The sequence below is a fragment of the Stigmatopora nigra genome, chromosome 15 (genome assembly GCF_051989575.1).
Source record: "Stigmatopora nigra isolate UIUO_SnigA chromosome 15, RoL_Snig_1.1, whole genome shotgun sequence".
NCBI lineage: Eukaryota > Metazoa > Chordata > Actinopteri > Syngnathiformes > Syngnathidae > Stigmatopora > Stigmatopora nigra.
Genome location: NC_135522.1, coordinates 8,547,221 through 8,562,665, shown reverse-complemented (window position 1 = coordinate 8,562,665; position 15,445 = coordinate 8,547,221). Strand labels below are relative to the sequence as shown.

Genomic DNA, 15,445 nt, shown 5'->3' with positions numbered 1-15,445 from the left:
CATTTAAACTGAGGTTTGTATAGTCTTTTTAAATTCACTCTCTGTTCCCTGAATTAATAAGGAGGAAACTTAACATTGCTGATCTTTGTAAACTTGTAACATTTGTTTTTGTAATTCTTCTTTCTTATGGTTGTTTCTTAGTTTTCAGCACAGAATGTGATGACAATGGCTAGTCGCCTTTCAAAGTCACCATGCCTTGCTCTGACGATGAGCCCATGTGCCCCAAATTCCAAGCCAACATCTTTGACCCCTCCCGCTGCCACGACTGCTTGCGTCAAAGACACCTCCATCATGGCGGAGACAATAGTACTGAGGTGGCACCACAGATGAAATTAGCCACAGACAATGTCACATCATTAAAACATGCAACAGGACCCGATCAAGGAATGCTCCTAACGCCCATTGCCTCACAGGCTGAGGAAAGGGTGACCAGCAGTAAGGTGAGGAAAGCCATATAGGTGAATTAGATCAATTAAGACCCTCATGTAATGATTGACAGGCTTAGTGGGACCAAAGGTGAAATGAGAGGTGAATATTGACAGTAATTGTCAAGGGAAATACTATTCGGCGTGGGCTATTCAGGCATTATTACACATTTTATTTTTTTGAATATAAAGTACATAATTATCCTCCCAAATGTATTTCCATACAGTTATAGTATCACAACAAAATTGTTGGTACACTTAACTGGACTTTTTAAGGATCTTCTTGTCTGACAACCCTATATGTGGTGAAGTAGAGATATAAACTGTTTATTTAAGACACTAGTATAAAAACAGGAGTTTGTGGTAAGAAAAAAATGTGAATAATTAATGATAAGGACCTCAACACTGGTCAAGTTACAGAGGCGTAGCCGTAATGGAACCGTTGAATGCACATGAGTGTTTCAGAGGTGAGAGAGTGTTGAAGGAGTAAAGCAAGTCCAGCACTTTTCACATAATTCTTCATATGACTTTGTACATACACTGAATACACTTTTGAAACAATTTGGAGGCCAAGTGGTTGTTTTTATAGCTTGGAGGCTGTAATTGGTCTATTTTGATCATCCTGTCAGGAGGATTCGGACCATTTGTCAGTGGTGAGCAGCTATTGTGACGTCGCTGGAGTCTGTCCAGGTCAGGTGGAGAGCTCTTTCTGTATTCTGAGCCCAGACTGCGAGCTCTATACCTGTGACGGAGACGACGATAACAGCACTGACTGGTAGGTCATTTTCCTACTTTATCTATTAGAGCTTAACCATTATTTGACCTTTTCTATTTCAAGTATTTATTGAGAGTGACACTTAATTGTGTACTGCATTCTAAATTAAGAATGCAATGGTTTAGTTGTTAGATCTTGCCTGTACAATAGTGACATGATTATCCTGCCTCAGTTTGTCTTTGTTCTCATTTGAGTGATTTCAAATTCTTGACCCCTTCATTTTCATTTTCCATCCTATTCCATGTCAGCTGTTCTGACCAGGGGGACTACAAGGAGTTCAGTAGCTCCGGCAGCGCAGAAGAGGAATACCCACCACTGAGAATGACTCGACTTGACCCGCCACCGCACCGACCGAACCCACGGGCCTGGGTGGCTGAGACTCACATCAGAGACATTAGAGAAGGCTTCAGCAGGCACTCAGGTCGGGGTGAGTACGGCCTCTGGTTTGAACAAAATTGTAACAATTGACTTACATTTTAGACCAGGGGTGTCAAACTCCCTTTGGTCTGCAGCTTAATTTGAGATCAAGCGGGCCGGACCAGTAAACTCATTGCAAAATTTACATAGAACTAACAATAAGCTCCCTCTTTTCCTTTGTATTAGTCACTAATACTAATAATTTGTGCAAAAAATGAGTAAATTATCAAAATGTTTATGAACAGAATTTTACTTTTACATTATGAACAATATATTATGAACAAGAGAATAACATAAGAACATAAATAAATGTCAATTCATGTTGTCTGCACGTACTAAAACACTGCAGAACTACAAATTTTAAAGAAAATTTATATATTTTTTATACAATGTAGCTTTCTTCCCCGGGCGTACCAAACCACCAGACGGGCCGGATCTGGCCCGCGGGCCGTATGTTTGACACCCCTGTTTTAGCCCAACATCAGAACTTTTGTTGTCAACTGCTCCCGATCATGATGTTTTGTATCAATGTTTTCAATAATTGTGATGCGATAGAGGTCCTATCAAGATGTGGTATGATTCATGTAAAGTGGCCCACATTTCAAATGTATGCATCCTAACAGTGGCTCTGGTTCATGGTTGTTGGTTTATTAGTTCCTTAGCACGATTTTCCGTAAACCTACAAGTGACTGCACCCGGCCATTCTACAGTGTATTTAGTTACACCCTTAGGTGTTCTTTACCTGGCCATACTTAGGATGCCACCACCTAAGGTGTCCTAGAACAATCATCGATAACATTAGATACTCTACCTTTTTTTTTTACTTAGATTGTGTCAGGAAACCCTGGTGCTAAGTATTTTGTCTTTGTGTTACCACTCCTTGAGTCTATTTTCGCCTAATTGTTTGACCTCAATTTTGCTCCAGGGTTTAAAGAAGACGTCGAGAAACGAGAGAGTGGTTACTACTCTTTGGGGAGGGCAGCAGGTGCCCGTGCTCCTCGTGATAATGGCCCTCAAGCACCTTTTCGTCATCTGGAGAGAGGGCATCCGGTCTTTAGCAATAAAAACTTTGAGCCCAGAGATACCATTCCCTTTAGAAATCCTAATCTTGGTCTAGCTTCTGAAAGGCAGGTAACTGAGGTTCTGGATGACGAGCTACCAGTGGAAATAGCTCCTCCTGACCCATATGACATTGCCGTTGAAGTCGAAGCGCAAGTCGGCGCTCGTTCACCAAGTCCGACTCCTTTTAAAATAGCCGAGTCACTGGCTAGTGGGCAGCGGAAAGGTTTCTTTGGTTCTTACAGTAGGGGAAAACCTTACAATTCTTTCCACCAACAATCTGGGCGCGTTGATTCGTCGAGGCACAGCTCAACTCTACAATCTCGTTCCTCTTCGCCAGCACGTGAAAACATTCAATTGAAGAGAACAGACTATCCTTCTGCTACAAGAGGGCATCCTGTGGGTAGAGAAGAGCCTCTGGGCACAGATCTACGACTAAGAAGCTCCCACGAAGGATCACGTGGGCGATATTTAGACTCTCGAACTTTGCCCAAAAACTTTAAATCTCTTGCTGGGTCAGCCAAATCTCAATCAAGTATAGCCTCTGATTTTAGGAGTGCTTTACGAAAAACAGAGGCAAATGGCTCCTCTACTGGTCGCCGTCTTGAAAGCAGAGACTCCTCTAACGGAAAAATGTCCCTCCGCACAACTGTCAGTTCTTCACATGCACTCAATAGTCATACAAACTTTCCAACTCGCAAACCTTTAGAGAGTCACTATGGAAGTCGTGGTTCTTCACCCACCAGAAAAACTTACAGTTCTTTAAGCCAATCTGTGCTTCGTAAATCTGAATCAATGACATCTCTGGATGGAAGAAATCATCATGGACGTTGTGGCTCCCCAATAAGAGAAGGCTATGACATTGAAAGTCAGGCCCTCCTACGAAATGGACTTAATGGCCAAGACCATGAAAACCTTTGCAGCTCCCTCTCACCACCATCGAGTCAACCAAAACTTCACATGACAGGATTCATTAATGGAAGTAGCAGTCAATGCCATTCTGAAAGAAGATCCTATCAAACTACTACTAGTCAGTATCCACATAGGAAAAGATCCGGCAGCACTTCTTTAAATGGTCGTGAAAGTCGAAATTCCTCTCCTTCAAGGCGAACTTATGAAAATCCCAGTAAGTCCGAAGTCAAAAGCCATAGCTCTTTGCTATCGAGGCAGAACTACAATAACCATCAGCGAAATTCTTTTCAAAAAAGTGAATTCAGCAGTTCTCCCAAGAGAAATAATCACGGCAGCCGTAGTTCTTCCCCATCTAAAAAAGCCGCTGAGGAACTTCCAGTCTACCCAGTCTCCAGAAATACAACCAGTGGAGAAGGCACCCGTTCATTTCAGAGAAAAAACAATTACAATGACTCCAAGTCTGCCTCTGGTGGTTCACCACGCTCATGGCGGGGCTCGACAAATTCGCTTCACAGCTCCTCACTATCTCGTGCTACTTCTCCCACAATTCAGAATGCAAAAATTAACAGAAAAGCTTCTGGCTCCTTGCAAACCTCTCAAAGTCCTAGTGGCACTCGATCTCGGGTTAGAAAAAATGACCTTGAAAGTCATGATAAAAGACATCATTCACTTCGGAGCCCTTCACCGACACCTCAGAGAAAAACTCAAAGTCATACTTTATCACAGAGCTCAATTGATTCCTTTGAGTCTGTGGCATCCACTGGAAGAAGCAAGGAGATATATACCACAATGGCTGATCTACCCAAAGTCAAAATTATCCATCAAAGCGATGACGACGGCCACACAGAGAGACCTTGGGATTGCCAACCAGCCCGGAGACGAGAACTTTTCAAACCAGCCAGGTTAGACTTGATTTAATTGCGCAAATCACACTTCAGAGTTCCGTGACAGGCCTTTACTAGAAATTATACTTACACAACATTCGCTTCTTTTGCGTATTTGGTCGATTACATCTCATACTTCACGTTACTGTGCTGTTTCAGCCACTCCCTGAGCAAGCATCCCTCCAGAGAATGGGACGACACAAGCGAAAAGGATAGAGAATGGCACAATGGTGGCAGTGGCTATTTATCTCGGGCTCACTCCTCTTCCTCATTGCAGGTAAGATATTACCTTATTTACTCATTTTGATATAATAATAATGTGTTTAGTGCATGAACCTAACAATGTTATTGCCAAGGACATCGACTTCTTTGACTTTTTTTGTTACTGCTTACCTGTGATCAGTCGGTGCGCGTTTTGTATGCACTAAATTCAACATTTTGTAGATGTGGCTGCATGACGCTGACAGATTGACTGTCTGGGTGCATTGCTTGCTGACGTGCTATATTTATATAGTGAAAAGACGGATGTGTAAAATATTAAATAATTCTATGGTAGATGCAATTTGAAAAGGTCAAAAGACGTATAAAATATGGGAAAAACGTATACCATATTTATTTCAGTATTACGCGCACCCGTGTGTAAAAGAAGGTAGATTATCTAAGACAGGTTTTATGTGTCCTAATATTATTAATAAAATATTTTGTAAAAAAAAAATATTGGTATTTTTCTTAAGAATTAATAATGTTTTTATTTTATTATGATTCTTTTTCAAGCGATCTTGCAGTCCCACGGCGGATGAGGGTATTTCTTGGAAAGATCATCATCACAGATTCACACCAATGCAGGTATGATATTCATCCAGTAAAAACAACTTTCTATTTTTTTTTAATATTCTCAGATAAATCAAAGTTTTGGTCCATAAATGCAACACGTCCTGCTTCTCAATTAATTTCAGCATAAAAAGTTTGGTCGTATACAGTAATAACTTTTTTTTCAAGTGCCAGACCAGCATTAACTTGCCCAATGTTCACATATCTTTTTTTTCTTCATTATTATTATTGATGACCCAAGCTTTTATTTCATACTCTTTCTCATGCCTGCGGGTATTTCTTCAGATTTAGTATGAGCTTTGTCACTTGCGGTGTGCTGGCTGGGGCATGTGGTGAAATTCCAGGGCTTCACCAAGTGAAAGCAACAGCAACTGAGCTGGGAGGAACCCAGATGTAGTCAATGCGGTCGGTGTACGTGCATACAGAAATACCGCATCCAGTGTTTAAAACTATGCCAAAGCTGCTGCCATATTGGATGTGGAAAAGTGACACCGTTAGTAAAGATTTCTGTTTATTTTGCTGCTTTGGGAAGTACAACAACCAACTGTCATTGTACACTCATAACCAAAGCTCACACAATTCATTCTGAAAAGTAGATTTTGATTTGTTTAATATGTCAGAATGATGGTTAGTTAGTACATGAAGCTCAAATGTTCAAAGGTTCAATCCTCAGTTGGTTCTGACCTTATATCTATATATATATATATATATATATATATATATATATATATATATATATATATATATATATATATATATATATATATATATATATATATATATATATATATATATATATATATATATATATATATATATATATATATATATATATATATATATATATATATATATATATATATATATATATATATATATATATATATATATATATATATATATATATATATATATATATATATATATATATATATATATATATATATATATATATATATATATATATATATATATATATATATATATATATATATATATATATATATATATATATATATATATATATATATATATATATATATATATATATATATATATATATATATATATATATATATATATATATATATAGTCTTCATTTTTTAAATATAATTAATTAAAACTCGGATTTGCTTACTCAATCTTTCATTGAGAACTACAGAAATCTCATTTGAATTTCACTTTAGAAGGAAATATGAAGTTGACACGCATTAGTTATTGGAGCCACCTCTAATATGGCGGACAGGACACCGTGTATCCTCAGAGTCGGGCCAACCCACTCAATGGGGCGTCTATGTTTCTATTTCTACTGCGTTGACAGTCAAAGGGACAGTCTTGGTGCTTGTCAGCGAGCCCGGGCTCGAGATCTGTTTTCTTCAAGAGCCGAGTAGAGCCGCCCAGGAAGTGAACCACAAGTCGAAAACACTAGTGCTGTCGCTAAGTGTCCAACTTGCACGCTGCACATTTTTTCCTCCTTTTAAATCGCATTTTTTTGCGTCAAAAGTCTTAGCAGTCTTCACTTCCTGCTTACGAATGTCGAAAGCCTCGCTTAGCGGGGCTGTGAATGGCGCGGTTTTACCCAAAGTCGTACAAGAAAGTTGACTAGTACTTTATTGACAGTTTAGTTAGGTCGACCAGGAAGATCGGACGGGTAGAGTAATAAGCGTAGTCTATTTTTTTCATGAGTTAACGGTACTTTTCTTTTTCTTCTACTTTCAACCCCGTCCTGCCCGGATCCACTTATCATGACGGTAAGTTTCTTCAAATTTCAAAAGCGAGGGACTTAGCCCTTCCTCTAAAAAGATCTCTTTTTGTCAGCGAAATGTGTTGCGTGAATCTCAATTATTTCACTTTTTGGAAACAATCTCAGTCTCTTTACAAGCCGAACAGTTAATTTTCCTAGTCCCATTGTTGCTGTTTATATTGTGTTGTCTAGTTAAAGAAAGAAGCAAGAAGTAGTCATCCAATAGTTTAATTTGACATTGGCATTACTTGTGTAGTACTTTCATTTATTAGGAATGTCCCGATCTCATATTTTAGCATTTTGATAACCTTCCAATATTGAGTCCCGATACCCAGGAAATGTATTAAGTAGGGGGTGAAAAAGTTGTTGCCATTTTTAACCCGATTTCAACCCTCAGAAAAAGACGTGATGGGGACAATCTCCGAGAAATTCCCATCTGATTTCTGATCGGGGGCAACCCTAGTATTTATTTTATGAACTTGCTATTACATCATGTAATTTACATTCCGTCCTGCACAGTGGTTGTCAACACATTTAGGCTGTGTTGTTTTAGTTCTAACTCTATTCATGTTTACTTGTACTATAATATGTAATATGTTGCTTGGTGATTGATGGTAAGAAGGAGCAATGTTAGCAATTTTTTTTTATCAATCACACGATAATTTTATGGCTGAAAGGGGTTATTCAGCAACTTGATGACTGACCCTCATCTGCCTTTCTCCAACCTTCCCAAGATGAAAAAGATCTCTTTGCAATCTTTTTTTTTCTGGCTTTCACCGTGACCCCTTTTTTTGTAGACCTGTTGTAATCACATGATAATCAAGTTCCTCTTAACACTCAATAACAACTCACCCATTTGCAACTGTCATCAGATTCTAACATGTTTCTTTGTATATATTTTGTAGCTCAGTAAATGGCCATGAATTCAATACTTGAGTTTTTGGAACATCACACTGTGCTACAATCTTATGTATGTCTGTCCATTTAAAAATAATTTTGAATGAAAGATAGAATTTCTTAGATTTCAAATTTAGGAGATTTTAATTCTGAAATCTGAAGTCCTATCTGCCTGTATAAACAAAAGTGAGAAATGTTCTGCCAAAGAACTTGTTTAATGTAAACTAAGGACTCTTTAAAAACTCCCATATTAACTAACTAATTAACAAGGTATGATTTTCTGTGGATTACAAGTTCAAAATAGGCTGACAATGGGAAATGGGTGAGGGGTTTGTTTAAAAATAGTGATGCATACAGTGACATTTTAAGGCTTCTTCAAATGACTACTAATATTTTAATGCGTTTGCTGTTTCTTATTTAAATGCTGTGGACTGAAGAACTTTGCTGTTACTTTTCACACCACCCATTTCTTGTGATGCAACTTTATTGCTCAGCACTAGGCTATGATCCTCTTGCAAACAGTAGATTTAAAAAAGATTACACAAACCCGTTGAAATACTAGGTATTGGTCATATTAAAAAAGGACCATATGATAAATAATGTTAGAAAACATCTTGCAAATTCCAATCTTTAGGTTTTAAATAATCAACTGAGATAATATGCATAACAACTGGATTATGGCTGTTCAGAATCAACCAATCCGGTTCTAGGTCATGTCAAATGGAAGACAGTACTCATCTGGAATACTTAAAAGTGCTCTGATCATCTAAAATTAATTTAAAATTCTGATGTTAAACCACGTTTGACAGGTTTTTAGATTTTATTTGCTTTCGTCAATTGATACATTTCTGGCTCTGAATAACACTATAAAAGTTAATGTCATATTAGGTAACTAATTGCTATTGACCATGGATGGCCCAATCATTTAACCTATAAGAAATGATTGACATTACATTGTTCAAGGCAAAATATTGATATTTAATCTTTAAACATGTACCATAACCAAGAAGAATGTTATCACATAGAATCCAAATAAAATAGCTGTCTTTTACTCTATTAGCACAACATTTTTGTCTTTATGGTAATGGTCTCTGACTTTGATACTATCTGCTCTGCAGCCCGACCTCCTGAACTTCAAGAAGGGATGGATGTCAAAACTGGATGATTGCGGCGAGGTAAGAAACCATGGAATACATTCTCAATCCTTTTCCATTGAGTAACAAAGTAGAAATCTCATCTGTCTCATTGTTGTTGTCAGCTATATATGTATTATCTGCTATATTTATTCAGTGGAAGAAGCACTGGTTTGTTTTGACTGATGCTGGGCTCAAGTACTACAGAGACTCCAGTGCAGAAGAAGTAAGTTTAGTCGATTTCTGTTCTTCTTTTCTCAAGTGAGAACAAAGAGTATTCAATTACTGTATTTTTCGGACAAGAAGTTGCATCAGACTAATAATGCACAGTGATGTGGAAAAATATGTAAGTCAAACTGGAGTCTAAGTTGCGTTTTTGGGAGGTATATTTAAAAAAAAAAATCAGAAACCAAGAACCATGTTGAATGGTTACATTTGAGCAATTTGAGATATGAGTTAAGTTTGGAGCAGATATTTATCTTGGGATACGAGACAATTTTTGTGTTTTTTTCCCCGTTAGTCATTGCGAATGGCGAGGCTATCGCTAATTCGAGTTATATAGACTACTTCTCGTTGGTAAGTGCGTTGTCCTATTGTGAGGACATTTGTGTGCATCATTTTCGGAATATTTTGAAGGGAATACAAAAGCAAACTCCCATCGATAGGTTGCATGTGAAACTCAGGGTGGAGGCGGGGCAAATAGAGCCAACCCGGGAGAAGAAAGGTATCAGAATTTAAAACAAAATTAGAATATTAAGTGTAGAGTAAGGTTAGATTAAACTTATTTTTGAGTGTGTCTGCATTGTAATTCAAGTTCATTTAGATTTGTTATGTTACTAGCTTGTTGCCATGCAAAAAGACAATATACGGTAAAGGTCAAACTAAAGTGGGTATTGGGTGTCCTTTGACAGAAAGATGATTTGGATGGTGAAATTGATCTGAAATCCTGTGTGAAGGTGTCTGAGTTTGATGTGGAGAAGAACTATGGCTTCCAAATACAGGCAAGTGTTACTGCTTGAATAATGATGGCATTGTGTTCATTGTGTTTCATGTAATGACATGTTGATCACATTTTGTCATCTTCAGAGTGTTTATTTCTTTTGTGTTTGTTGTTATCCAGACACAGGAGGCTATGTTCACACTTTCTGCCATGACAGCAGGAATTAGGAGAAACTGGATTGAGGTTTTAAAGAAATGCATAAGGCCCAGCACCTGCCCTGACATTACACAGTAATTTATGCATCTTTATTATCAACTCAAGTTTTTGGATCCTAAATAGCTACTGTACTTGAGACAAATTGTCTGTAAATAAACATTTTGTCTTCAATTATTCTTCAGATTGCCCGATAGCAGTAGTGACAAAGAAAACTGTCACACACGCCTGCAGCTTCCTTCTCGCCTTCCGCCGTCACGTCAGGGTGAGGTTCCATCGGCGGTTACTCCCGTACAGCGCCGGTTCGACTACGTTGAGCTCTCCCCTGTTCCTGCGGCGTCCGGCCAAGACACCACGAGCAGCCAATGGGAGGCAGTCCTCTCTCGGAGAAGCACCGGCGGAGGAGTTCATCAAAGACTCCGGATGGAGGATGAGATAGAAAGAAAGTGGGCAGAGTTTGAACGCATGCCTTTAAAAGAGAAGCCAACTGTGAGGCCTGTCGGCCAGTCAGCCAATGAGGCGCTGCAGAGGGAGGTAGTGTGTGGAGAGGATTTCATAATTTGCAGACACAGTATGCGTGCAAATTAACCCTTCATCTCTCTTGGATGAAGTCTTTTTCCTCTTTTGGCCTTTCTAACACCTTATTAAGCACTTTTTTTCTGTGTTTGCATGAGCAGTTTTCCATTAGCCATTTATTGGGCAGGAGATTATTTGGGGTAATTTATATTTAAAAAAAACTTATGTTCACCTATGTAGACATCACATTTTGTTTCCCATAGGCAACAATATTAACACTACAAAGAAATGTGATGTTATAAATCCTTATTGTATTTTACATATATATATATATATATATATATATATATATATATATATATATATATATATATATATATATATATATATATATATATATATATATATATATATATACACACACACACACACACACGTATACACGTATATACACATATATATATATAATATAAAATAATCAATTTTAATTTTCATATGTATATGTATTTTTTTTATTTCATAGTCATACTCACTGGCTGCCACTGACATCATTTAGGTGTCCAATTCAGTGAAACTGTAAGGAGTGACTGTAAATGTTAAGCCCAGTATTGAGTTAAGCCCAAAATGAATGAATGGACTTGTGGAATACTGCTACATCTTTTGCTGTGCATTTGTGTTCTTTTTCTAATGATTGATTCTCATTCTACACATGAGACATGTGCTGTTACATTCATAAATAAGACTTTAACAAACATGCTGAGAATAAGCCCAAAGCAAGATTAGTCATTATACTGTTATGACTCGGATAGTTCTGAGGAATCTAGACAGAAATGTCCTGGTATTTGTGCAAAACCATATCTTGTAAAACGATCCTTGCAACTGTAAAGGAATTTTTAAAAGCACATTTGTCATGTTTAGACTGAGCAAAAGACTTAAGGCAATGCTCAGTAGGCTTTACCTCTGTTTATATCTCCTCAGGTGGCGTCACTAAGGCAGCAGCTTGAGCAAATACAGCAGGGGGGTGAAGGGGGAGGGAATGGAGGGGGGAAAGATGGCTGCGGTCCTGACGGTCCCTGCCGGCGCAGCCTGACTGCCATGGACCGTGCTCATCAAAAAGCAATGGAGGAGCTTCAGAGGCAGCATGACCGCCAGATGGCTGAGTTAGAAACGGAGAAAAACAGGCTGTTGCTGGACGAGATTCAAGATATGTCACAAGGTCAGCTCGACTATATTGTTGAAGTGTATTATTTTAAAAATAGATGCCAAGTACCTTTTATTTTTGGCCAAAGTATCAATTTGAACAGGACTTCCATCCCTTCAATTCTAGTTTCATGTGACCTAATAGAATGATTTAAACCTTCATGATGTCTGCTGGAAAAATATGGACATAAGTCAGGCATTTAAATTCAGTTCATTTTCTGTGTGTGACGGGTTCCAATTGCTGTTCTTTTTGGGAGCTATTTTAGAATGTCATTTTTTTTCTTTTTGTTTTTTTTCCCAGTGATGGATGCACTCAAGAAGAATCACAAAGAAGAGATGGCAAGAGAGGTGGAGAAGGTCAACAGACTCAGCAGTGGATTGCTCGACCCACAAACATTCCGCGCACAACATCAGTAAGATACTTTATTTCAATGTGGTTACGAATAAGAAATTAGTATAATAACGCTTCATTTAATAATTCTATTCATGATTCAGTCTTGTAGGTCTGGTTGTCAGTCAGTTTAATTTAGAGCTAAAGTTTGTTTTAAATTACTATATAGCAAGGGTGTCAGACTTGATTTCACCTGGGCTGGACCATTTTAGATATAATATTTAGATTTTTTTTTAAATAAATGGATTAAAAAAACTAGATTAAAATCCCTGAATATTAAGCTTTTTGTAGATCTAAAACAATGTTTATTTTAGCTTTTTTTTAAATATATTTTTAGATTTTACAAATTGATTTTTGAACTAAAAACAGAAAAAAATGATTAAAAAAAATTACAATTATTGATTTAAAAGGGGGGAAACCAGGAAATTTTATATACATCTATACTCTTCATTTTATTTTGATCCTAAAACAGAAAGTTGGCACTCATGATTTACTTTCCCGGGCCACATAAAATGATGCGGCGGGCCAGAGTTGGCCCCCGGGCCGCCACTTTGACACATGGGGTATATATTATTGAATTGAGTACAATTTTCTGTACTGTGTATGCAGGGCAGAAAATCTGGCTCTGCAGAGAGAACTAAGTGGACTATCAGAACGTTATTCTCAAAAGTGTCTGGAACTAAACCGAGCTGAACAGAATAATGCCGAAAGGGAGCGGGAACTCACTCAAAAGGAGCGAGACCTGGAACAGCTCAAGAAAGAGAACCAGGTAGGTTTTCTGACAACACAAGTAATATACAAGCCATATAAAAGAATTTGATTTTTTCCCCCTAGGGGATTAAAAAAAACAATTAGTTTTAATTTGTTTGTTTGTTTTAGATTTTTTTTAATTGGAATTTACCTACTAGTTTAAGAGACTATTCAAATAACTGAAAATTTAAAACAGCGCAGACAGTTTATTGCAAATTATTTCCCCCAAATTCTTCTTTTCAGAATTTAAATGACCGTTTGGCAGAGGAGATTTTCCGCATGCGAGGTATCAACACAGTTCCGGGTTCAAATCACACCAAAAATGGGAGAACCTGCGAATTAGAGGTAAATACTGTTGTTTTTCTTAACCTTACAATGCAAAGAAAATAAGAGAGACATCCAAAGTGTTCTTTGTATCTTTTTCATCGAGTTGGTATGAGATGGCGAGACTACCTCCAGTTTTTTTTAAGCGGATTGTTGTAAACCGCAAAAAAAGCTGCTCTAAGGGCAAGTTAGACAATACACCTCATTCACTGCTTTACAAATTTGTATGTTACTTAAAGGCCTCAAAGCCAACATACTCGAGATAATCCATCATTTGTGCCATTCTTTTTATGTTTGTGTCATGACAGAAAAGGAAATCCACAGTGTTGTTTCTCTTTCAGGTACTTCTGAAAGCAAAAGAAAAAGAGATTGAGTATTTACATAAGGAGATCAGCTGTCTAAGGAATGAACTACAGTTTCTTAACACGGTATTGTACCTACATAACTAGTTAAAAAGGATTTTTTTTAATCATAAAAAAATGGGTTGGATGCGTTTATTGTAAAATATTATCTTATGAATTAAAAAAACAAATTAAATGTTAATAAAAACAATGAATGCAATTTATAGAAATACAGACAGCACTTTAGCTTTGGCCCTTATTAACAGTAAATATTTTTTTCAAATATAGTATAAAAAAAAATGCATTTACTATTCAAATAAATCCAGAGCGATATACACTAGTTATGGCCTTTAATGACCCAAATGACGCAAATGTCAAGGTTTTACTGTGCTTCACTTGATCTCAGGTGGATATTGTGACGTTGACTGTATTTTTTTTTTTTTTTGACATGGAAACTAGGAGAAGCGCCTAGCTGGAGAGAGATACGCAGAGGTCAACGAGGAATTGAGTGGGATTAAGGGTCGGAGTGAACGGGAGATCCAGAGTCTAAAGGAGCACTTGAGGCTGGCTATGGCTGCACTGCAGGAGGGTCAAAGGCTGGGTAACAGCATGGACCATTGAGTGTCTGCTTAACATCTTTAGTCAAAGGTTTGCCGTTTTAAGTATACATTTTCTAAAAAAAACCAAAAAAAACACATCACCCAATTCTGGAATGACCCAGTTTTCAAATCATGCAACTGTTATTGATCTGTTTGCTGCTTTTCAGGTGCGTCTGCTTCAATGTGACCGAATGAACAGAAAAAAAATGAGAGAAAATAGTTTGAGGTGGGACTCTGACCGTGTCTTTTGTTTCAAACATTCCGCCAATCAAGCAGCATGGACTTGCTGCAAACTGCCTTGGTTACACTGGATCACGTGTGATATAAAGACTGCACTATTCAATTCTTATTGAAGCTTCTGCCTTTAGCCAGTTAAAGCATGTGTGAGCCTGCGTTTTGTCTTAAAACTGGAATATTTGTCAACCTTTATTGTTATAGTTTTAGGTATTTACCATTATTCTTGATAAGCCTTTATAAAGGATGGACCATTTTGTGTCTCATTTGACTTGAGGCCACAGAATGACACAAAGCTACTGTCATTTCACTTTTTTTTATGTTCTGCAGATTTCAATAATATGCTTTTGAAAAGAAATCCTGGTTTTCTATTCTTATAAAAAGGAATGCTGAGCCTTTTTTTTTAAATTTGTGAATATACTGAAAAGAATTGGGAATAACACAAAGTAATACAAATGGTAATTTCTTCTAGGATGATTGTCAAAGATACTGGAATTTTATCCACCCAAATCCAATTATTAACTCTTTTATTTGGAGAAAGAATACTAATTGTTTTTTCTTTTACCCCTTAACGCCCTCTTTTTTTTCCTCCCTATGCATTCTACTCATTTAAGCCTAAAACAATGAACAGCTGTTGTTTTTATGAGCCAATTTGTTGAAAAATAGTGTTGACAAAAGATATTGTGATAAAATTACATACCTTTTTTAGGAATGAAATATACAGTATTTTTCCATTTTGTAAATTATAAAGATTTTACAATCAATAAAAAAAGAGAAGCGCTTTTTTAGCTGTCAGAATTAGGTGTACGTTTACTTTCGACCTACTGTCCAATTCAAAATGTTTTTTCAAGTCAAAGTGG

General features: G+C 37.2%; 1 protein-coding gene across 1 annotated transcript; it reads left to right on the top strand.

Moving 5' to 3' along the window:
• The first annotated feature begins 172 nt into the window (after positions 1-172).
• On the top strand, positions 173-14,968 carry triobpb (TRIO and F-actin binding protein b). The gene is made up of 22 exons (XM_077734592.1): positions 173-440; positions 1,055-1,200; positions 1,449-1,627; positions 2,543-4,490; positions 4,632-4,749; positions 5,247-5,318; positions 5,429-5,451; positions 5,589-5,696; positions 6,653-6,900; positions 6,990-7,054; positions 9,063-9,119; positions 9,235-9,303; positions 9,989-10,078; positions 10,198-10,307; positions 10,416-10,764; positions 11,725-11,962; positions 12,248-12,359; positions 12,947-13,106; positions 13,331-13,432; positions 13,753-13,839; positions 14,212-14,400; positions 14,519-14,968. The coding sequence occupies exons 1-21, from the start codon at positions 192-194 to the stop codon at positions 14,371-14,373; spliced, it is 4,692 nt and encodes a 1,563-aa protein (XP_077590718.1). The 5' UTR covers positions 173-191; the 3' UTR covers positions 14,374-14,400; positions 14,519-14,968.
• The last annotated feature ends 477 nt before the right edge of the window (positions 14,969-15,445 follow it).

Excerpts from the sequence above, each read along its gene's own strand:
- triobpb (XM_077734592.1), top strand. The coding sequence starts at position 192 with ATGCCTTGCTCTGACGATGAGCCCATGTGCCCCAAATTCCAAGCCAAC. Across the intron at positions 5,697-6,652 it reads GAGCTGGGAGGAACCCAGAT|CGAGCCCGGGCTCGAGATCT; the intron begins GTAGTCAATGCG and ends GGTGCTTGTCAG. Across the intron at positions 13,433-13,752 it reads GGAGAACCTGCGAATTAGAG|GTACTTCTGAAAGCAAAAGA; the intron begins GTAAATACTGTT and ends TTTCTCTTTCAG.